The 23,150-nt window shown below is 39.0% G+C and overlaps 1 protein-coding gene across 1 annotated transcript in view; it reads left to right on the plus strand.

Moving 5' to 3' along the window:
• Positions 1 to 1,586: 1,586 nt before the first annotated feature.
• The window catches only part of carmil2 (capping protein regulator and myosin 1 linker 2), a 56,432-nt gene continuing 34,868 nt past the window's right edge, over positions 1,587 to 23,150 (plus strand). The window contains exons 1-24 of the mRNA XM_034686627.1: positions 1,587 to 1,858; positions 2,459 to 2,559; positions 4,052 to 4,102; positions 4,213 to 4,272; positions 4,450 to 4,571; positions 5,792 to 5,889; positions 5,989 to 6,059; positions 6,175 to 6,248; positions 6,339 to 6,414; positions 7,163 to 7,251; positions 8,392 to 8,486; positions 8,570 to 8,656; positions 8,791 to 8,900; positions 9,042 to 9,119; positions 9,610 to 9,686; positions 10,233 to 10,337; positions 15,737 to 15,806; positions 15,970 to 16,051; positions 16,603 to 16,699; positions 17,019 to 17,073; positions 17,272 to 17,444; positions 18,830 to 18,898; positions 19,923 to 20,016; positions 20,332 to 20,418. Coding sequence (XP_034542518.1) covers positions 1,831 to 1,858; positions 2,459 to 2,559; positions 4,052 to 4,102; positions 4,213 to 4,272; positions 4,450 to 4,571; positions 5,792 to 5,889; positions 5,989 to 6,059; positions 6,175 to 6,248; positions 6,339 to 6,414; positions 7,163 to 7,251; positions 8,392 to 8,486; positions 8,570 to 8,656; positions 8,791 to 8,900; positions 9,042 to 9,119; positions 9,610 to 9,686; positions 10,233 to 10,337; positions 15,737 to 15,806; positions 15,970 to 16,051; positions 16,603 to 16,699; positions 17,019 to 17,073; positions 17,272 to 17,444; positions 18,830 to 18,898; positions 19,923 to 20,016; positions 20,332 to 20,418 — 2,049 coding nt within the window. The 5' untranslated portion in view covers positions 1,587 to 1,830. The remainder of the gene's footprint in view (positions 1,859 to 2,458; positions 2,560 to 4,051; positions 4,103 to 4,212; positions 4,273 to 4,449; positions 4,572 to 5,791; positions 5,890 to 5,988; positions 6,060 to 6,174; positions 6,249 to 6,338; positions 6,415 to 7,162; positions 7,252 to 8,391; positions 8,487 to 8,569; positions 8,657 to 8,790; positions 8,901 to 9,041; positions 9,120 to 9,609; positions 9,687 to 10,232; positions 10,338 to 15,736; positions 15,807 to 15,969; positions 16,052 to 16,602; positions 16,700 to 17,018; positions 17,074 to 17,271; positions 17,445 to 18,829; positions 18,899 to 19,922; positions 20,017 to 20,331; positions 20,419 to 23,150) is intronic.

Below are 23,150 nucleotides of genomic sequence, written 5' to 3' on the forward strand. Positions count from 1 at the left end.
GTGTCAATGAACATGTCAGTGCCATCAGAAGAACAAATCCTTCTGTCATCGTGTACGGATAAGACAGTCAAATTGCTTAGTCATGTTGTCAATATAACAGTGTACTCTGGAGGGACGTTCTGATGTAAACCATGGCTAAAGTTTTGATTGCAAGAGACTGGACAAGATTCACATTTACGCTTTTACTGTTTGTACTTTAATTTGTTGACAGACCATGTCATTGCAATACAGAAATAAAAAGACATAATGTGAATAGCACAAAGAAAAAAAGTAGAAATGTGAACATTGGGGAAACTGTAGATGCAGTGCTGTAGGAATTACAGTGCAGTGCAGTCTTCCTACACCTCCTGACGTTCCTGTCTGATGGGCCTTCGTTAGAGAAAGTCAAGATTCACCTGGGAGCAATTTACCAATTACAAATCGAACATGTTCAATCATTTTGCATGTGAAGACTTATGCGATGAACTAATGCCTAAATATTGTGGAGGGTGAGTCTATTCAACAGAGACCCATTATAATACATTTTGATCAACATGACATAAGCAGTTGATAATCTAGGAAACAGCAGAGCATTGTACATAATCATTTGCACGGATGTACCAAAGCATTTGCAACTTGTTCAAAGAAATGAGAAACTGCTTTTTTGATGTGCACAAGTGACGCAATGATGTGAAGATTGAACATGTAGTTTTGAGAATTTCAATTCTGACCTGAGACATGTACCAAAGCAACTGAGAAAAACTGTAAAACTGTATGTCTTTGAGATCAGATTTTATTTGAAAGTCTCCCAATATTTCTATTCTCTGTTACATTTATGTTTTCTACTTTTTATGATCACATGACCAAGGGGTGTCAAGGAGTGGCCACGGCATCCTTCAAAATAAGATTGGCCACCCCAAAATCCTAGACTATGATTGGCTAGTTCCCTTATTAGAGGCAAGGCTTATATTGAAATAAACAGTTTGGGCTCTGTTGCAACAGACAGTTAGATGCTTCCTTAGATTTCAATTTGCCAAATTTCCTTATTTGCTGATAATTTGAATCAAACTTTGCATAACATATCCTAAAGCCCTGAAAGATTTAAGCCAGTAAGACTTTGATATCACTGCTCTGTTAGGTTACTTTTTAAAGTAAAAATGCAAAGGAATATCAGACTTTTGTTATATTGATATTAGTCAGAAGTTATGATGAGAGGACATAGCAAGGGTTGATAAAGGCAGTTCATATATGTATGTGACCTCACATACTTTATGTCACCCCTGTAAAAGTCAGGGCCCCAGATTTTCCACCCCAGCCACAAAAAAAAGTGGACAAGCCCCTGTACATCATAATATCTTGACACATCTTCTAACTGATTCAGACAATATGTGTGAAAGTGCAGGTTTCCTGAGTGTGGTGATTTCTAGTGTAGGCGGTAAGGCGGTGAAGGGTTCCTGGCAGCTTGCTGTTCTCTATAAGCTCACTACAAAAGTGACTCACTGCATGGAACAGGATGTCAGGGTTTGAGAGTGAAAATGTGTGTACAAGAGCAAGAAAAAGTGACGTGTCAGTGCGTGCATGTATGCTCAAGTGGAAAAGATAAAAGGGGTTGTATGCAGACGTACATCCATTACAGAGAAAAGTGGTGATTGCTCTTGTGTGTAAATGTGTTGGGACTGATCCCCTCAAAGTCTGTGTGTGTACACATGTTCCTGCTACATTATTCTTTTTCAGTGATTATGTGCAGTGAGATTCTTCACCTGACCAGTGACACTGGAGGAGCAGCAGATCATCACAGCCCAGCTCTGTGCACTCTTAGAACAATAACAGCGTTTCATTAAAGTGGACAGGATGGACTCTGTCTCTCAGAACCTGCAGGGTAAGATGTTCTTCCCTCATCTGCAGCATCACCTTCATTTTTTTTTTACCTCAGTGGCCGTTTAAAGTTTTGAAAGAGAGAGTATCTTTAAAACACCGCCAGCAACCTGAGGTGGTGGCATAATGTAGTTTCAAAGCAGTTCAGATTGATGAAAGCTTTTGCAACAGCCCTGTTTAACATCCTAGCTGTATATTTCTGTTCTGTTTTCGAGATTAGAGTTTAGTTACGTACTTCTGCTGAAATGTTATGTTTCACTGAAAAGTGTCCCCGATATTTTGATTCTTCTCTCTATTTATTTAAATTATGGTTAACATGAGGTGTAAACAACATTCCTGTAGTTTGTGTAGTTTAGTTTCTTACCAGTTTCAAGAAAGTTGCATTAAAGTGATTGTTACACATTGTGACCTCTGAGAGGCTCGTTAAAACTCTTCGTACAGGAAGTGTCGCCCTCAAGTAGAGTCCCAGTTGTCCTGGAGGTTACCCTCTCTGACCCAGCTGCCTCACTTAACTCGATGTAATGTTGACCCTTTAGGTTTACAACTCTTTGCATATTCTCTAGTATACGGTAAATACCAGAATGCCATGTTTTTCTGTGAGCAGATCAGATCTCAGAGCTGCTGAAGCCTCACAGAGTCTGTGTGGTGACACCTGTTGTTCTGAACTCCAGTCAGCCATTTGGGAGATCAACCAACAGGTTTGTGGTGAGTGATGGACAAGATACCACCTGGGATAAGAAAGGTCTTTATTCTTTTATATTATATTTTTTTAAAGGGAATGTAGATCTTTTTTAATCTCACTGAATGAGAAGGAATCAGATAAATAAACATACTAATCCTCTCCTGTTGGGTCAGCGCTATATGTCCTTGTACATATTTTTTGTTTTATTTGAATCCTTCAAGACAAGATGATTACCAAACACACAAAGTATGCATCCACCCTCAGATCCTCAGGGCTCTGTAAGCCTCACCCTCACAGTTTGTATTTTTTTCAGAGTATGCAGGTTTAAGGACTTGATGTTTCACCTGTAGTCATCTAATCCTGAGGGGCCTTCTATTAGATTACATTTTTTAATTAGTATTTGTTATATTTATTTATTTTCTGTGGTTTCTGCTATTACTTCTCTGATTTTCTTTCTCATGCTCTTCCCTCTGCTTTCTTTCCCTTCTCTTCATCCCCATGACATAACGGCACCCCATCACCTCCATCATTAAAACAGAAACACACAAACACACGCAAACATAAAAGGACTTTTCATCAAATAAAACTGGGATCTCCTCTGCCACCCCTATCTGTTTTTGGGCATACATAACAGCTGTCTCATCATCAGTCATACTATGTGCATCACATGAGGGGGGGCTTCCTCCCTTAGGTCTGGTGGCCCCCCCAAATGTATGCACCTGAATGGGGCCTGGCTCTGCGAATTGCAAGTCTCCTCCCAAGGGTCTGGGGGCTACCTTTGCAGAACCGGGCCTGACAAATACCACCCTGTTGGTACCCACAGCTCCTCCCTCCACCTAACCTCATCTGTGGTGGCAGACCAAAAGCTTCCTAAAGTCCACATATTAATACCGTGTACTACCTATCAAACTACAACATGCTCATAAACACCAACACTCATATAACTGCATACACACATTCAGAATCCCCCTTCACAAATATCTCTTCTTCCTCCTGTTTTCTCTCTTTTAGTCTTTATCTTCTCTTTCTGTTGTGTCTTTCTCTTTTCTCTTTCTTGACAATATAACTGAGTATTAGTTTTACTCCCTTCTATTACATTCTATTCTTTTGTTTTGTTCTGTTTTGTTTTGTCTTGTTTGTTTTGTGATCGTCATTCATAGTACAACCCTTTCCTTTCTTCTTCTTTTTTTCCTTTCTCTAAACTCTTTTTTGTGTAAGGTAGTCTATACCGGATAATTTTATTTGATTATTGCTTTCAAAAACTGCCTTTTATTTTCTTTTATGTTCTTTTTAATATCGAGCACTTTTATGTCTCCGCACTGTTGCATATAAAATAAAATAAAAATAATAAAACAAAAACAAAAAAAGATTACATTTTTATAAGACATTTAACACAAACTATCAGAAGCATAATATCCCAGGCAGTCTGTTAAATGCAACATCAGCAGTCAGATTTAACCAGCAGGGGGCGCTGTATGTCTGTTACAAGACTTAAATGTTTTTCTTTGTGTTTAGGTGCTGAGTCTGTGGAGAGGTTACCTGATTACTTACAAACAGCCTCTCAGGGTAAATCACAAATCAACCACACCAACAAAAATGTGCTAATTATATAAAAAGGTTAAAAATTCATAGGTTGGATGCTCTTGCCTTCAAAAATATCCATTTCACATATACAGGTGGAGAGTACTTTCAGCTACCTGGAGATTTCCTCTATCAACATTCACAGTCACACAGAGGTAACTCGTTATATTGTTTTAAGTGAGCTATTTTAAACCGTACTATTTTATTTAGTAAAGCACAAGATCCCATTCAAAGAGAAAGATGAATAAATGTGCATTATTGTGAGATTAAATGTTACAGTCACTGAAACTTTTGCAGTAATCGTCATGTTTGACATGCTGTTTGTGTTGCAGTTTGTGCTGGAGATAGACAGGCAGGCTCTGTCTTTGAGTGTTTTACAAGCTGAGGATCTAGAGGCCATAGTCAGTCACATGACCGCCTCACTGAAGAGGATCTTCCCTGATTCCTCTCCACTGTGAGTCTCTGTTCACCCCCTGCTGTATGTCTCAGTCTATGGTCTCAGTACACTAATGTGTGCACTCATATAATCATCTATTCTTTTGATAAACATGCAGTAGTTGTTGTACATGTAGTTTTATGATCCACGTATTTAGTTATTCAAAATACTTCTGAGTAAGGAAATAAACTAAAGACAAACTTTTCCCATCTTCAACAACCTTAACCTTCCTTACAAAAATTAACGAGGGGAAATTGAAGGCATCATGAAATCGCGAATGTTATGAAAGCCTGATGTGCACCTTTATTCTGTTGCTTGTTTTAAGATATTCAGTCTGTAAATGTGGCTTGTCATATACATTTAGGTTAAAAGGGAATATAGAAATGGTCACAGCTTCTGTGATGTTTGTATTCGGGAAACTAATTGAAGTAGTTAAGAGCTCCTAGTTCAGGAAAAGCACGGCCGACATCTTTTTTTTTATTGTTGTGAGGATAATTAATTCCTTACCAGGTGTGTTAAACTGGGATAGAAGGTAACAGGTTAGCAAATGAATCAATTAGCTAACTCTAAACTACCCAAGTTATAAGTTGTTTTCATAGATTGTATAAAATAGGTTGTTATACTTATTTTGGCTAGCAAGAAAATACTTAAGCAAAACGTTACAGCTAAAGTGATATTTCAGAGTATCTTTTATAGGCTATGACAACCAGAAGCAGAAGGAGACATTTTCAGTTTCACTCAGTGAAGGTTTGCCAGTTTTCCTCTAAAATGGGCAATAAGTTACAAAAGAAACATTGTGCCATATAACAAGACCTGAAGCTGATAATTGATAACATAATTTATATATTTATTCAACCTTTATTTAACCAGATGATAACCAATTGAGATCGAGATCTCTTTCACAAGGGTAACCTGGCCAGAGGTGAGCATCACAGGTCATAATAGATATATGATCAAGACACAAGAAAATGCAATATTAAAAAACCTTCTGATTAGTAAGCCATTAGGCTCAATTTCTCAGACTTCTATACAGTCTGACTGAAGTTTCCCCACTGCTGGCCAACAGAAATCATGCAGATTTTTGATACCCTCTGCATTTGCTTACCTGTCCAGTGCTGAAGGCTACATTCATCATACAAAGCAATGTAGACACTCAATGAATTTAATATGCTAATGCACCTTGTCCGTTAATCAGTCCACCAGTTAACAGCAGTGGTGACTATTTTTTAAATCCCCAGAAAGCTGTTAAAGGTGGTTCCTCCTGATCTGCAGCACAAACTCCTTTCACTGACAGGTGTTATAGAGCAGCAGCTCAGCAGTCAGCCTGGACCCTGTGGTATGTGCTTTTACTTTTAAAATTCAGATTGAAGGCTTAATGAACAAGGTCGGTATTCCCATTTGTTAGTCTAACATTGTGTTAATGTGTGTTTCACAGGAGGGTTTTCTGATAGCTACGCTGCTTTATGTGATTTCAATGAGATGCCTTTTAGAGAGGAGATTCAGTGGGTAGGTCACTATAATGGTACAATAAACATGTTATTATGCCATGTGTACTAAACTTGACAGTTTATTTTAATATCCCGACATGCAAACATTGAAACATGTTGTCCTGTTTTGGCAGGATGTTGACAATATCTACCACACCAATAACTTGAGACACTTCAACCTGCAGGATTTCAGCCACTTAGACAGCAGGTGAAATGCAGAACACTACTGTTTTATTCAGGTTTACTTAATCCAATCTGTCTCCTTGTTTATGACATTTCTCCTCTCCTCTCCTCTCAGGGACTTGGCATTAGCAGTTGCAGCTCTGTCTTTCAACCATTGGTTTACAAAGATCTACTGCAAAGAACTCAAATTGGTAACTTCTTTCAACAATCTTATCACATCAAAAGGGAGTTAGAAAAGGAACTTGATGTCAAAGAAAATCAACTTATTGCTTACCCTCCAACAGCAGATGCTCAGATTTACCATATTGTTATTATTATTGGTGAGTTGTGAGGGTCATTACCTTGACAGGGCTCGTCCATGAATGTAGTTACTGGAGGACGTCTGAAGGGAGGGTTTACATGTCCTTGATTAAAGGGGAGCAGGTGTTGGCAGACACATAAATAATTAAACTCTTATGATCGTATTAGATAGTAAATTCTGTAACACCACATTTAGATGTTCCTCGTGAAGATCCATTTTCAACACTTGTCCTCTGTGTATAGTAGCACAGAGAAAGAGTGATATACAGTACTTGAAAATATCTGATTTTGTCCTCTAAACTAGAAACACCCAGTATCTCTGTTAGTTTGTGCAGAGCTGAGGACTGCAGCGTCAGGGCAAGTTGGACCCACTTAGTCTTGCCCTGCTGGACTGTGAAGTGTTTGAAATTGAATAAGACAGGGCACATTCACAGGAAAAAGAAGAGGTCACAGGTTTAAAGCGTTATCCCTGCCTGCTTCCTTGATTCATGCATATTGTGAATGTAGGACAGATGTATCTTTACAGTTCTCTTCACTCAACAGTTTTCACTCATTGCATGGAAGCATGAAAATAAATATTGGCACTGTGAGGCATTAACATTAGTTTCAGAGTGTCTGTCTGTTTTTCTGTCTTTTCAGACAGTCGATGTCCAACAACAGCTGACCTTCCTGCTGTCCAGGTCTCCTGGTCTGGAAGAGCTGTCACTGGAGACCTGTGGACTCAAATTGTGAGTGTGTGTGTGGAGCTACTCTACTCAGATAGGTGGATAATTTACACACAAAGCAGGCAGGCATGGTTAACAAATACTTAACTAAATAAGGGTTTTTAAAGGTGCATTTCAACACAGGTTAAACTTTCCACCAGCTGCCTTTAAATTTGTAGACTATAATAGAGGTGAGCAATGATTCTTCAAGCTATTGAAAGAAACTTTTTTTTCCCCAACTTGGGGGAACAGTATTTACTGCTACTCCTTTGACCACAGTCTGCTTCTTTTAATCATCTTTGACTTAAGACAACTGAGTCATCTGTGGAAACCCTCTTTCAAGCACGTACACACATTTCAACAGACACAAATCCCAGCAGCACTGTTCCTTGCCGATGTCAAACTTGGCGAGACAAGAACACAACTTTACCTGTTGGCTGTGTCACAGTTCACTTTCACTGCAAACAATAACACTCACTTTGACACGAGGAGGAGATGGTGCCCCTTGGTTAGCGAGTATGGCTCTGTTCTGAAGAGTCTGAGGTGTTAGAGCGGAACAGTCAGGAGAAGGAGATTCAGTCTACATTGTTGTCGATCTCAAATCACTGTCATGTTCCAAAGATCCACATTGTAGCAGAATATGACACCGGTGACAGTATAGAAACCAGTACACCCCTCGCCCCCCATGATGTTAATTTTAATCTGTCTTTGTGATAAACTAGGAACTGGGTTATTCTTAGACTTAACTGACCACTTTGAAATCAGAGTCCAGAGTGAGCCACTGTAACTGTCCATGGTGCTGATCTTCATCATGTGTTGCATGATTCCCTCTCCCAGAAATTTTTCTTCTCTCTCAAAACGAATATCACTTTAGAATTAAATGCCAGAAATCAGTAATATGTTGTGTGTTTTTTGGGGGGAAGGTCAGCAGTCGTTTTTTTTTTTTGTTTCCTGCGGATTTGGATGTTCACATTGCTGGATAGAACAAGCAACGCTGATTAACAGGGTTAGCTTTTACTGAGGTAAATATACCTAAAAAAAGTTGGAGGACACTGTTCACATGACGAATCTGTTCATCTACTGAGGTGGTTGTAGAAATGTGTTTTAAAGACTGGGCTCTGGGACTGACTGAGATTGAAAAGTAACCTTTTTATTCTGCTGCAGTGACTTTGCAATCAAAATGGCCTCTGCCCTACGAGAAAACACCTCCTCTACCCTGCAATCCATCAACCTTTCAGGAAATCCAATTGAAGACAAAGGTGGCCTTTTTAAATACCACATCACACATGTTTAAATACTCTCAGTGGGTTGTATTTACTTTGTGAATGTGTGTGTGTTTCAGGTGTTATAGCTCTGAGTCAGGAGTTGGGGAATCTTCCTGAAGGGCTGAAGCAGCTTTCTCTGTCACGGGTATCAATGACTGCTAGAGGTAAGACATGACATCATATGCCTATTTTAAGCACTCACCTCCTCTTCCTTTGACTTCTAACGTTACACTTCTCCATTCATTCAATTCAATTCCTTTACAAAACAGCCTTTAAACCCATTCTGATCTGTCTCCAGGTGTCGGCTATCTGAGTCAGTTGTTATCTTCTACTCAGCTGTTCTCAGTGACTCTGACTCACCTGGATCTATCTGGTAACCTCAGCAGCCTGGTTACTGAAGAGGCCACGGTATACTATGTTCATAGAGTGTGTTTGTGTGTGTGTGTTTGTGCTGTACAAGTTGATGTGCAGCAAGACTTAACTTATCACGCCATACTGTGCTGAAAATGTTTACATTATGTGTTTGTGTGTGTACGTGTGTGTTTGCAGTTTCTCTTCAAGTTCCTGTCTAGCACTAACTCTCTGTCTCATCTGGACCTCAGCGATACATCCTGTCCTCTGGATACGGTCAGTAGTACAATCAAAATTTAGTCTGATTCAGGTTGTAGTGAGCTGTGCTTTGAAGCAAGTTCAGCCTTCTTTGCCAACTCCAAAAGTTATTCCGTCATTTAATCAATCAATCAATCAATCAATCAATCAATTAATCAATCAATAAATCAATCAATTATTTGTATTGCGCCAAATAAAGACACACGTCAGTATTTAGCTGTAGCTATCAAGTGCAGTGTGTTCTGGGCTGAGACAATTATAGTTAATTGTTGAATATTTACCACCAAAGTTTTGCTTTGGGGCTGTAGTATGCTGCCTGAATTTTGTTTTTATCTACAACACTTAATACTTTTTATAATGAATGTTTACTGTTTGCTCAAAGGATTTGTGAACAAACTGGTTAATGTGTCTAAAAGAAAATATTGTTCTAGTCATGGTCATGGTCATTCAGATACCATGGTCGGTGTTTCTGTACGTTACACTTGCTGATTCAAGCTTCCTCTCTCAGTTATTTGTGTCTCTGTCGGCCGGATGTTGTTACAAACTGATGCACCTGAATCTGTCCAGGAATCCTTTCAGCCACAGGTAAGCTCTCTATATATTTATAGTCCTCATGTTGTACCCATAGACACATTTCATCTGCACATCCAGTGTAAGACCTCATTGAGTTACCATAACAGATACAGAATAGAAACATGTAGTGGTGTAGACTGCATAAATCTGTATCCTGTATAATATTGTTTTTATTAACATCCTGCATTATTATTTTTAGTATTTATCTGTTTTCTGCTAATTTAATTAAGCTAGTTTAATTCATTTTTGTGCAGAAACATCTTATTAACATGATGAACATGTGAAGTCTGTTTTATCTCTGGTCATTGGAGGCTGATTTGTCATTAGTCCATGTAATTTTTCACACTTATCCTGTGCACACTGTAATCCTCCTGAAGCACCGAGAGTGCACAAACCAAGTTTGTAGCAGCATGAACGTAGAAACAGCTGATGCTTGTGTGTATGTCTGTTCTGTATTTGTATGTGTGTGTGTGTGTGTGTGTGTGTGTGTGTGTGTGTGTGTGTGTGTGTGTGTGTGTGTGTGTGTGTGTGTGTGTGTGTGTGTGTGTGTGTGTGCAGAAAGGTGCGAGAGGTGACAAGGAGTATTCGAGAGTTCTTCAGTCAAAGCTGTGAGCTCAAATATGTGAACCTGTCTGCAACCAAACTACCTCCAAAAGCTCTCAGGTGTGTTCACTTCCATTGAATGACCCATTTTAATACATTTTGAAATGTCAAAAATCAAACAACCCCAGTGTTTGATTTATCTGGTTTGTTTCCCACCACACAAAGTCTCTGAGTTTTAGTAACACGTTGCTAACACTACTATGCTAACATTTCAACCAAAAGGTTCTTAATGTGAGTCCCTGTTAGTCCCTTTAGGAACTGGGAGCACATTTTAAAACACCAGTTAAATGTGCTTTTTAGACCTCAAAGAAAACTTCAAGAAATTTTGTCAACTTTCTTGAAACTCTTTCGCCTCATAATCTGAAAACATTGAGAGTTTGAGCAGCAGTTGATTCAGGCCTCAACAAATGCTGTGCCTAGGTTACAAAGATATTATGGTCTTATATTTAATGTGCTTATGAGTGGTATTCAGCAAAAAAAATTCTCCTGTACTTGACTGGATCCTGTTGTCAGCCCTGGAAACTGCAGTCACATTGGTCACACTTATAAAGGGGAAGCTACAGTAGCTTTGAAAATATTATTAGGGCACCTTTTAAACCTTACTTTGTTCTTGATTACTTTATTATTTCAGTGGTACCTGAGGGAAATTATTAGGCTTTGAGTCAGGCTTTGTTTATTGGATTGTACAAACCAAGTGATAACCTCTGATGTTGTTATGAAGCCAATGTGGATGTGCTGGAAACTTCAGTTCCTCCAGTGTTTGATTAATGTAGGATTGAAATGATTTGCAAAGCATCAAAATCAGAATTATCATCATTTTACACAGCTTTTACCACGGCTCTACCTGCTTCAAAGTGTGTTAAAATTCTGTTTTCTAAAGTCCAACACGTGTATATATGTATAAGAATTGTGTGTTCTTTGTAATACACCTCAGTTATTCCTCTTGCTGCTCATATTTGCACATATAAAATAGGTTTATATAAGATGTCTGTGTTAACCAAATCTCTAGAATGTGAAGAAAACCTGCTCAGATAAAGGAACACTTCAATCACTCTGGTGCATGGTGTATTTTGCTATGTTCAAAATGTTGACACATTCAGAGACTTTGATTTAGACCGGTTGAAACACACTCTGAAAGCACTGTATTTGATTCTATTACACATACACCCTCCATACAAACAACAATATGATAAATACAGAAATCCAACCATAAGGAAAATAATATATTTGCAAGAATTTATTTTTATTGCATTTCTTTGTGTGGGATAAAACCGGAAAGACCCGGGGGAAAACGCCACGTGTGGCGAGGTTGTCACGTCTTGTCAAGCATCTGCTTCCTGCGCTGCAGGAATCGTCGGAGGCAGGGAGGTAGGAACCTTCTCTTTTTCTTCCGAGAGGTCTGAATGATGTCTTCAGCGTCAGGCTCATCGGCGGGAAGGATGGGCTCTTCAGTCAGCACATGCTCGATGTTGGTAGCCTTGGAAAGCTGCTGCCTGACCTCCTCCAGTTCTTTACTGAGGCCATCAGCCCTCATCATTTGGTCCACCTTCTCCTTCCTGAGTTCCTCTACCTCCTTCTGCAGTTGGTTGTTGGCCTCCTCTTGTGCTGTGTGACTTGTTGTAACTTCCTTCAGCTGTTTTTTCAGGTCCATGAAGTCCCTCGCCACTTTGAAATCATTTTTGATGTTTTTTTCATTCAGGCTCCTGATTTTTCGGACCAGGCCGTCATCCCTCAGCATTTGGATCTTCATTTGCTTCTTGAGGTCCTCTATCTCCTTCTGCAGTCTGACATTGTCCTCCTCCTGAGCTGTAACCTTTGAGGACAGCTCAGTGTGACTTGATGTTATTTCTGCCAGCTGTTTTTTGAGCCCTATGAAATCCTTCGCCACTTGGAAGTCATTTTTGATGTTTTTTTCGTGCAGGCTCTTGATTTTATGGACCAGACCGTCATCCCTCAGTATTTGTGTCTTGATCTGCTTCTTGAGGTCCTCTACCTCTTTCTGGAGGGTTTCATTGTCCTCCTCCTGAGCTGTAATCTTTGAGGACAGCTGGAGGTTACAGCTCTCACTCTCCTCCAGCTGTTTTTCCAACACCACAACTTTCACAGTCAGTGTGCGGTCCTTTTTCGGTTTCTTTGCATAATGCAACTTGATCTCCAGGTCTTGCAGTTGTTCTTTCAAGATCCCGTTTTGTTTTTCACACTCCATTCTTTGGTGTTTTTCCACCCTCAGCTTCTCCTGTAATTCTTGGACGTGGCTCTTGGTGACATGGTCTCTCTCCTGCCGTCGGGGTGGGCGTCTTTGGTAGGATGGTCGATGAGGTTCGTCCTGGTCAGGCCAGCGGCAATGCCTGCTGTTGACCTTCTCAAGAGTCTCATTATTTGACTCCTCCATCACCATTATATCATACCAGCTCTTTGATTGTGTGTTCTCCATCTCTCTTGTCTGAGGATTGTTTGACGTCTCAATGGTCTCTCTGATGGTGCTCTCGAGATGAATCTGTTAAGCGATGACGGTTTGTCAGCTCGGTCCGTGGTTTATAGTAAAATCTCTACATTCTAAATGGCTAGTTTCCACGGTTACGTTCCATCCTTTCTTTGTATCCTATTGTGACCTCATGGGGCATTCCATGAGGTCACAGCTGGTCCAGTCCACAGCAGAACAGATCCTAATGTTGGTGTGAAGCAGACAATACATCCCGATACACTGTAAACAATCCACAACGTTACAGATACATTATGCAGCAACTATTGCTGTGAAATGATACAATTAGAACCCCAATTACAATGCAGCGCAATTTAATGATTAGAAACAATATCAATCAGACTTTATTTATAAAGCGCTTTTCCTGCAATGACATTGTAACACAAAGTGCTGTATATATAAACAACTTAAAATAGAATAAATTAAGAAAAAGATCCCACCCCCAGCCCCGACTCCAAACCCACCCCACTATCCTAAGGTTAAGAACACAATATATGCAACAATAGAAATAAAACAATCCAAATAAAATACATAAATAAATAAATAAAAAATAAGTTGCTGAACGAACTGAGGAAACGCTCTTATGATATCTTAATGAGGAAACACTGGAGGTAAAATAAGATGTTAAAACTCAACACAGGAAATGAAACTCACCAAAATAAAATACATTTCTAAAATAATAAAACACTCAAATATTAAACTATTAAAAGAAAAATAAGATGCTATACTTAAAATAAATAAATAAGTACATAAATAAATACAATAGAAAAAAGGTGAATTACATTTGAAATATAATAAATAAATAAAATATAATAAAAGTGACTAAAATTTGAAATATAATAAATAAATAAATAAATAAAACTGAGTTAAAAGCGAGACTAAAAAGGTCGGTCTTGAGTTGCCTTTAAAAATGTTGATGCTCTGTGCAGCCCTCAGATCTTCAGGTAGGGTGTTCCACAGGCGTGGGCCGTGATAATAAAAAGATGCCTCACCGTTGGTCTCTGTTCTAACTTTTGGTACAATTAAAAGTCCACTACCTGAAAACCTGAGGGCTCTCACAGGCTCATGTGATAAAAGCAAATCTGATAAATAAGAAGGAGCAAGACCATTAAGAGATTTAAAAACCAATAAAATAATCTTAAAATCTAAAAGATACTGGAGGCCAATTCAGAGACTTTAAAATTGGTGGGAAGTGGACGCTCTTTTTGGTCTTTGTCATTTTGTTGTAACGGTATGATGCTTTACATTTCAATAAGTTGGATTATTTCCTATTCAAATCAAAGTCAATTTTCCCACACAGCTCTTTTTTCACATGTCCCATATGAGTGCACACTGCCAGTTTCAGCATAAAACTGAGCAATAGATCAAGGGCGATCACGAATTGCCACTGAATATTTGGTACACCCTTTGTAGATTAGGGGCCTGACTCTCAGGTTTTTATGTTAGCATGAATGCTAACTTCTTTTAATTTTGAACAGAATTAATAGATTACTCTTGCAGCAGTTAACATCCTTGTTACGGGGTGAACAATTAACAGAGTTAGAGTTTTGATTTACTGTCAGAGTTCGTACGGGTTCTTGAAATCCTTGAAAACGCTTGCATTTTAATATTGTGTTTTCAAGGTTTGAAAAATGCTTGAAATTGTAATCATATATATTTCACAATTAACAGCAATCTGACTCAACAGATTGATTAAATGGAGAGAAATAAAACAGTCAAATGTAAAAAAAAACAAAAAAAACCACAAAAAAAGAGCTCTCCCTGATTTGACTATTTTATTTCTCTTCATTTAATCAATCTGTTGAGTCAGATTGCTCCTAATTGTAAAATAGATATGAAATGTTCATCCCTAGTTTGGTTAAAGGCACTGTGAGAAGTTTTTCCACCAGCTGAGAAACAGACTGAAACCAACACTGATGCCTCTTTATGACCTTCAAAAAGCAAACAAAACCATAAACAACAAAACTGATACCTTCTCTGTTGTCATTTTTAATGCCTTATACCACTCAGTGGGGGTAGGTGTTAGACCACATGATTGACATTTGACTTTAGAAACATCCTTTTTCGGCTGTTTTCATGGCAAATAATCACATTGAGTGATACATCTTGCTGTTAAAAGACAGCAGGGTGAGGTTTTTGTTGAAAAAACAACTTTTGCATGTAAAGAACAAGAGATAAGAGGTATCACTTTGTCCACAATTGGGCGCCAAAAATGATATAAATCAAAAGTTCCTCATCGCAGCTTTAATAAAAAGGTAAAATTGCCATTTTGTGTGTGCATACAATTCTATCACATTATGCAATCTACAACTGCTTACAGTACTTGAAAAGTTTGAAAATTGACCTTAAAAGTCCTTGAAAAGTATTTGAATCTGACCATGAAAAAAGTGTACAAACCCTATACTGTACTAACCTGTCCTTATTTACAGATCTGAATTTGTACTATAGAGTTTAGAGTTTTGAATAGAGCACATTTTCATTGTCAGTGTAGTGATTTTGGGATGTGTTATAATTTAAATCCAAATCCTTTTCAACCTACATTCACTTGACTACACAACAAAGACAAAATACTTAATGTTCAAACTGATTAACTTTATTGTTTTTTGCAAATATTCTGTCATTTTTTTCCCTCGTCTCAGCTGTGTTTACATTCCGTCCCGCACCCCTCTCACCCCACGACATGATTGGCTGTTCAATGTCTTCTTCTTCTGTCAAATGTTGGGCGGCAACTAGCGTCTAAGGCTCATTAGCGCCCCCTCCATTTTAAATGACCGGGGGGGGTGTAATTACATGTTTATTTGTATCAAATTTTTATCTAAAATGTTTAATATTTATATCGAGAAAAATCATATCGGGATAATTATCGTTATCGAATTATCACCCAGCCCTATTGTCAGGCCATATGAACATGCTGCTATATAGTTTGCAGACTATAATCACTACAAGTGTGATTGAATATGTTTTGTTTTGAGATTAGGTTATTACTGCAGGGTCTGGCTACCAACACTCGTCTCATTGGGCTGAAGCTGGATGTCAGTAGCTGTGAGGTAAAATACACACTCACACACAAACAAACATTTGTGAGAACAAAACACAACAAGCTGCAGTTGATATACTATTGTGTGTGTGTGTGTGTGTGTGTGTGTGTGTGTGTGTGTGTGTGTGTGTGTGTGTGTGTGCATGTTTTGGTGTGTGTTTGGGTGTGTGTAGCTTCGTTCAGCAGGGGCCCAGGTGATACAAGAACATATCTCTGAAGCTACAGTGATCAGAAGTCTGGACATCTCTGACAACGGTATGCTAAACCACACACATAGACACACAAATACAAACACATAGTAATTAAAGGTAGTGTAGACCTAGAAAAGTCGATCACACTTTTACAGATGTATTTCAGGGGGAAAATATCACTTCCTCTGACGGTTCCTATCAAGTGTGCTGCAGATCGCCCCAGCCTTGTCTTGTGGTATTTGTTGAATTTCACTACCTTTAAACCATACCAGGGCAAAGGAGGTGTACTGTGCCTGAGCACTGTACACAGCACTCACACTAGTAAAAGAAAATGGAATTGGGGAGTGAAATATGCTTGGGCATGGTACAGATTGCTTAGTGTGAGTGTACCCTTAAGGGAATCTTAAAGCAGACCTCACCATGCGTTGAAGGATGAGAAAAGAAAAAGCTTTAAACAGACAGAACCTTGTGTGTCTGAATGAGCCACCATGACCAAGCTCTGCTACTTGACGACCTTCATCATTTTAATCCTTACAACGATGGAAGTTTTTCATGTTACTGGAGTGAATGTTGAATGTTGATTGAGCTCTCTCTTCTCCTTCTGTCTGGCTGCAGGTTTTGAGAACGACATGGTGACTCTGGTTCTTTCTGTTGGCCGATGTCGCTCTCTTCAACACCTTGCCTTGGGGGGAAACTTTGCCATGAAATCCAGGTCAGGGGAACATAATACAAGCTCAACTGTATATGAGCTGTTTACCCAAGCTAACAAGCTTGAAGTGTGCAAATCTCTGAAAATGCACGATAAGCACACATGAGCTGTTATTATGTATGTCTTTTTCTATTGTGGTGTACATACGTGTTTTAAACAGACCTCTGCTCTCTAATACACTTTACACTTTAACTGAGTCCAGGATATCTTAGATGTAGCTGACATGTTTACATGAACTGCCTTTATGTTTCATGTCTTCTCTTTTCTTTCACTCTCCTTTCCTTCATACCATCTTATATTAATTTCTCTGTCTGTCCTCTAGAGCTCTCACTGATGTTCTTCATCGTATAGCTCAGCTCATCCAGGATGAAGAGTGTGTGAGTGGCAATCCATTTCATTTTACTCACTCTTGATTATTAATATTGGCTCTCCATTTGAGGATTGCTCAAAACAATCAAATCCCATATTTCAATAGTATTTTCAATTGAATTGAATTTTTCTAAATGATGAACTTCATTAAGTGCCAACATTTTTTATATTTGTTTGTGTGTGTGTGTTTGTGGGTGTGTGGGTAGCCTCTACAGTCTCTCTCGGTGTGTGACTCTAAGCTAAAGACAGGGATAAACATCCTGCTGAGCGCCCTGGGCGGCCATGCTGCTCTTGCTGAGGTCGACATCAGTGGGAATGGCATCGGCGACACCGGAGCCAAAATGTTGGCCAAAGCTCTGATGAATAACACCAGACTGAGGTGCAGACGCCACGTCATGGCTGCAGCTGTTTCTGTGACACATTTTCATGGAGGCTGCCCAACTTTATGTCAACACAGCTGAACACATGAAGCGTCTATACATTCATTTATTGCATTTCATTGAGGATCTGCTTGAGGCTGGCTCCGGAAGTACCGGAAACCACATACACACTAATTCAAAAAAGCTGATCTTTACAGCAGAAATAAACATGTTTACAGCCTGGTACAAAAGACAAGTGTAGTCTGGATAGCTCATTTCTCGATCTGCACTCACTGTACGGGGGTGAATTTTTTTCTAACGCGGCAATTTCAAAGATATTGAGATTACGAGTCTTCCAATGAGAGGCACAGCTGACTTGATTGACAGGCGGGAACACTGTAGCTGTTTGCTAGGAGGCTCAAAGCCCGCCTATTTACGTCACACTCGCTCGACAGCAGCAATATGGCTGCCGCCGCCGATTGGCCTCTAAACAACGCTTCAGAAACAGATGAGTGATGTCACTGATTACTGCCTTTCGTATCTCTTCTACTTTTAACAGTGGGTTTGATGTTCGCCGTTGTATCCCGTAATTTCCTTATTTGAAAATTAAATTTGTTGAATGATTGGCTTTAAAGAGCTCCATATTCAATTTAAAGGTTTGAGTTGTTGAATTGTTAAGCATCACTTTGGATGGGATCACAAAATTTGGTTTCAATCCACTTCTAAGAAAAGATTAAAGGTTAAAGCGCACACAGTGGTGGATAGAAAATAAGTGCAGTTTTTGGAGGGGTATTTTTATTGTATTGAAATTAAAAACGTGTATTAAGCTTAGGTAGCTGATATTGTTTGCAATTGCAGCAATAGAAATGTTGATATTTTTTTAAAAGTCATGAATATGAATTCACTTTAACGCACCTCTCTTATTTTTTCTACAATTACTAGTGCTAGTCAATAAAGCAGAAGTATTTCTTCTCCAATCACTTGATTACCTAATGGAATAATATGCAGAATAACCACCTACTAGTGTAATTTAGCATTACAAGCACTTGGGGGAGGCACCTGTCAGCTTTTTAGCATAGATCCTTATAAGGCTAGACTTAGTCTGAAAATACACATTCAATCTGCTCAAAGGAGAGAAGTGGTGAATACAGCTGGGACAGGCTTGCTTTTGTCACATTTTTGACTCATTAAGTTCCTGAATTTTTACTCCAAGAAAATACTGCTTAAAATTGATGTACTATTTGACATGGGGCAACTACATCATTATTTTTGTATTCTTTTGGTATGATAACCTATCAATCAAGCACCACTCTCACTCTCAAGTACGCTCTTATGACGATCATTGTGCCCCATGTTGAACCAGACTGAGTTGGAGCTGTTCTAATTCAACTCTCTCTTTTTCAAGGAGTCTTGCATGGGACAGAAACAACGTGACTGCCAGAGGCTTCCAGGACGTGGCTGATTCCTTGGAGAGGTCTGACATACACACATAAATTCCTTCTAGTGTATATTACAGATATACACAAGCCAAGGGACTTAAATTCACACAACAGTGAAACTTAATTAATCCTGAAAAGATAGCAGCGTGGAAGCTGCAGTTGATAACTTAGAAGCTGTTTGTTAGAGCCATATGTGTGTCAATATTATGTGTGGACTGTTTTACTTTGTTTGATGCACTTGTGTACACACTAGGTGGCGGGTGTGTCAAGCCAGGAGTAGAAAGCATATAGCAAAGAAGACCCAATTAGTGGCAGGTGAGCTGCCTACCGGGTAGCAAACAGTTTTTGCCCGCTGTCTTCATTATCTTTGTCATCGTTTCGTGCACAATAGCTTTATGCCTGTCAATTCTGCAAGTTCATAGTGGATGTAAGTGTTGACACCAGCAGGTTTATTTTGCAATAACCCACAATAAAGGCTCAGCGGATTGATCCGCTGAGCCTTTATTGTGTGTTGTTGCAAAATAAACCTGCTGGTGTCAATGCACGGAGTTTGGACGTCATTCATTCATCCTGAACGAGGACACATGTCAACTCTGAGTCCCGGTAAAGCAGCCCCTCAGTGGCTTATAGGTTTTGTTTTTATTGGCGAAAGCAAGCCACTACACTGTTCATTTGCTTTTCTGTAAAGCAGCACAGAAGTTAAATAATTATCTTGAGGACACCTGGAACCACACAGTAAACACCATCTGAAAACAAATGAAACCAAGAAGAGTTTGTTAGGCTGGGAGTCTACAGTATTTGTACAAGTGGCTCTGAAGGGCTGCAATAAGGAGCAGCAGTGCTTTGAACTGCAACACTTACAGCCAACACAGCTCACATTGAAAATGATTACCTAGCTGATGTTCTGTTGGTTTAATTTTCACTGTTGTTTGCCCTATTACTTTATCCTGTTAGAATGAGAGCAATTACTGAGAGGCTCCAGGCTCCAAATACAGCTCAGGTTGATGGAAATGTCAAGTGATGTGTGTTGAGTGCATCTTACTGTTGTGTGTTTTACAGGAACTTCACTCTGCAGCAGGTGTCTCTCCCGCTGGCTGACATCACACAGAGTTACCGCAGCAACCCTGAGAGAACAAGTGAGGCTCTGCACAAGGTCAGAGTGCCGAGCAATTCATCAGTGTGCTGAAAGTTGTGACTTTTGAAAACTATTTATTATACTGTAGTGTGGAGAATATTGAAAAGAGCTAAAACAGACTGTAGAAACAATGCATCTATTATCTCTCATATTCAATTTTCTTCAAGATGCTCCTTTCTCCATCATTGAGAGGTCACTGTTAAAAATATGAGTATTTGCATTTTCATAGCAGGGCTGTTTTTATTCTGCATCTTTGTGTCTCTTATTTTTCATTCAACGACCTGTGTTTGATTGATAGTCTGTTTGTTTTGATGTTTGCACTTATTTTTGCAGATTCAGCAGTGCTTAGACAGAAACAATAAGAGACAGTCTGAGAGAGAGGAATTGAAGCAAGTGTTCAGAGCTCATCACACTGAAAAGGTAAGAAGAAGAAGAATAGGAATAATATATATATATATATATACACTACCGTTCAAAAGTTTGGGGTCACTTAGAAATGTCCTTATTTTTTAAAGAAAAGCACTGTTTTTTTCAATGAAGATAAAATTAAATTAATCAGAAATACACTCTACATTGTTAATGCTGTAAATGACTATTCTAGCTGCAAACGTCTGTTTCTAATGGAATATCTACATAGGTGTATAGAGGCTCATTTCCAGCAACCATCTCTCCAGTGTTCTAATGGTACATTGTGTTTGCTAAACGCGTTAGAAAACTAATGGATGATTAGAAACATCTTGAAAACCCTTGTGCAGTTACGTTAGCACAGCTGAAAACGGTTCTGCTGGTTAGAGAAGCTATAAAACTGGCCTTTCTTTGAGCTAGTTGAGCATCTGGAGCATCACATTTGTGGGTTCGATTATACTCTCAGAATGGCCAGAAAAAGAGAACTTTCATATGAAACTCCACAGTCTATTCTTGTTCTTAGAAATGAAGGCTATTCCATGCGAGAAATTTCCAAGAAACTGAACATTTCCTACAACAGTGTGTACTACTCCCTTCAGAGAACAGCAGAAACAGGCTCTAACCAGAGTAGAAAGAGAAGTGGGAGGCCCCGGTGCACAACTGAACAAGAAGACAAGTACAGTAGAGTCTCTAGTTTGAGAAATAGACACCTCACAGGTCCTGAACTGGCAGCTTCATTAAATGGTACCTGCAAAATGCCAGTGTCAACATCTACAGTGAAGAGGCGACTCCGGGATGCTGGCCTTCTAGGCAGAGCGGCAAAGAAAAGACCATATCTGAGATATATAATAAAAGGCCAATAGTTGGCCAATAAAAGGAAAAGATTAATATGGGCAAAAGAACACAGACATTAGACAGAGGAAGATTGGAAAAAAGTGTTATGGACAGACAAATCAAAGTTTGAGGTGTTTGGATCACACAGAAGAAGATTAGTGAGATGCAGAACAAGTGAAAAGATGCTGGAAGAGTGCCTGATGCAATCTGTTAAGCATGGTGGAGGTAATGTGATGGGCTGGGGCTGCTTTGGTGCTGGTAAAGTGGGAGATTTGTAAAAGATAAAAGGTATTTTGAATAATGAAGGCTATCACTCAATTTTGCAACGCCATGCCATACCCTGTGGACAGCGCTTGATTGGAGCCAATTTCCTCCTACAACAGGACAATGACCCAAAGCACACTTCAAAATTATGCAAGAACTATTTAGGGAAGAAGCAGGCAGCTGGTATTCTGTCTATAATGGAGTGGACAGCGCAGTCACCAGATCTCAACCCCATTGAGGTGTTGTGGGAGCAGCTTGACCGTATGGTACGTAAGAAGTGCCCATCAAGCCAATCCAACTTGTGGGAGGTGCTTCAGGAAGCGTGGGGTGAAATTTCTTCAGATTCCCTCAACAAATTAACAGCTAGAATGCCAAAGGTCTGCAATGCTGTAATTGCTGCAAAGGGAGCATTCTTTGATGAAAGCAAAGTTTGAAGGACAAAATTATTATTTCAACTAAAAATCATTATTTCTAACATTCTCAATGTCTTGACTATATTTTCTATTCATTTTGTAACTCATTTGATAAATAAAAGTGTGAGTTTTCATGAAAAACACAAAATTGTCTGGGTGACCCCAAACTTTTAAACGGTAGTGTATATATATATATAATTGAAGGTAATTTCACATAATTATTGACTATTACGGTGCTTCACACAGGAAGTGTGTTGGTTACATGACTGCTGTGGAACGGCTTGATGTTCATTACAGCATGCATATTTACAGATAAGACCGTTCAGACCACTGGCAGCAACAGCAAATCTAGCAAATAGAAAGCTTTCCTCTTTTTTCTGCAAGCCATGCACAAATATCAGAAAAAATATAAGTTGAGGGATCCACAGTTTTGTATCAGCTACTTTTATGTCACAAGCATATAAGATATCGTATCGTAGAACTTCCGGAAAGCTTTTCAAAGCAAAAGCCCAAACTGGTCCTTCTGTGGAAACACACTTGTTTGCACACAATGCTTTTAATCTGAAATTGTGTCCAGGAAGGTTATTTGGTAAAGAAGGTAACTTGTAAAGTTCTTTTTTGAGTCTCTGCTATCATATCACATTGGCTGCAGGTAAACTGTGTTAATTAAAACAATCAACAATAACGGGGAACGAATCAGCTGATGTAATCTCCCTCTCCTCTGCATCTATCTGTCTGCCCCTCTCTTTGCTCAGCTGGTGTTTGTGTGCAAATTAAGCACCTGTTTATAATGTAATAAGATTGTTTCTTAACAAGACCTACCCAACACCTGTATAACACATGAAAGCATCAACAGGCAGCCAACATGCTTCCTGTGTGAAGCAGGTGTTAGTCTGATTTGCTTTAGTACAGTTTTGTCAATTTTTTATTTTTATTTTATTTCCTCAGTCTTTTGATTTTTCCTGCAAGTAGAACTGTGTCCTACTGATTTAGGTTAGAGTAAAAAAAAACAATTGATAAGGTAGAACCCACTTAAAACAACCCACTTAATAATCTGCTATGATTTGGTGAAAAATATAAACATTTGACCTCAATTTAAAAATCTGCATCTGAAGGTATACTTTTGGGTTTCACACTCCCATGTGTTTTACTTCTATTGGAATACTGTATCAATTCTAACAGAGTAGAGTATAAAGGAACAATATGGATCCAACGCATGGAACATTGCACACTCAT

Source organism: Notolabrus celidotus, chromosome 6 (assembly GCF_009762535.1).
Source record: "Notolabrus celidotus isolate fNotCel1 chromosome 6, fNotCel1.pri, whole genome shotgun sequence".
NCBI classification, from domain to species: Eukaryota; Metazoa; Chordata; class Actinopteri; order Labriformes; family Labridae; genus Notolabrus; species Notolabrus celidotus.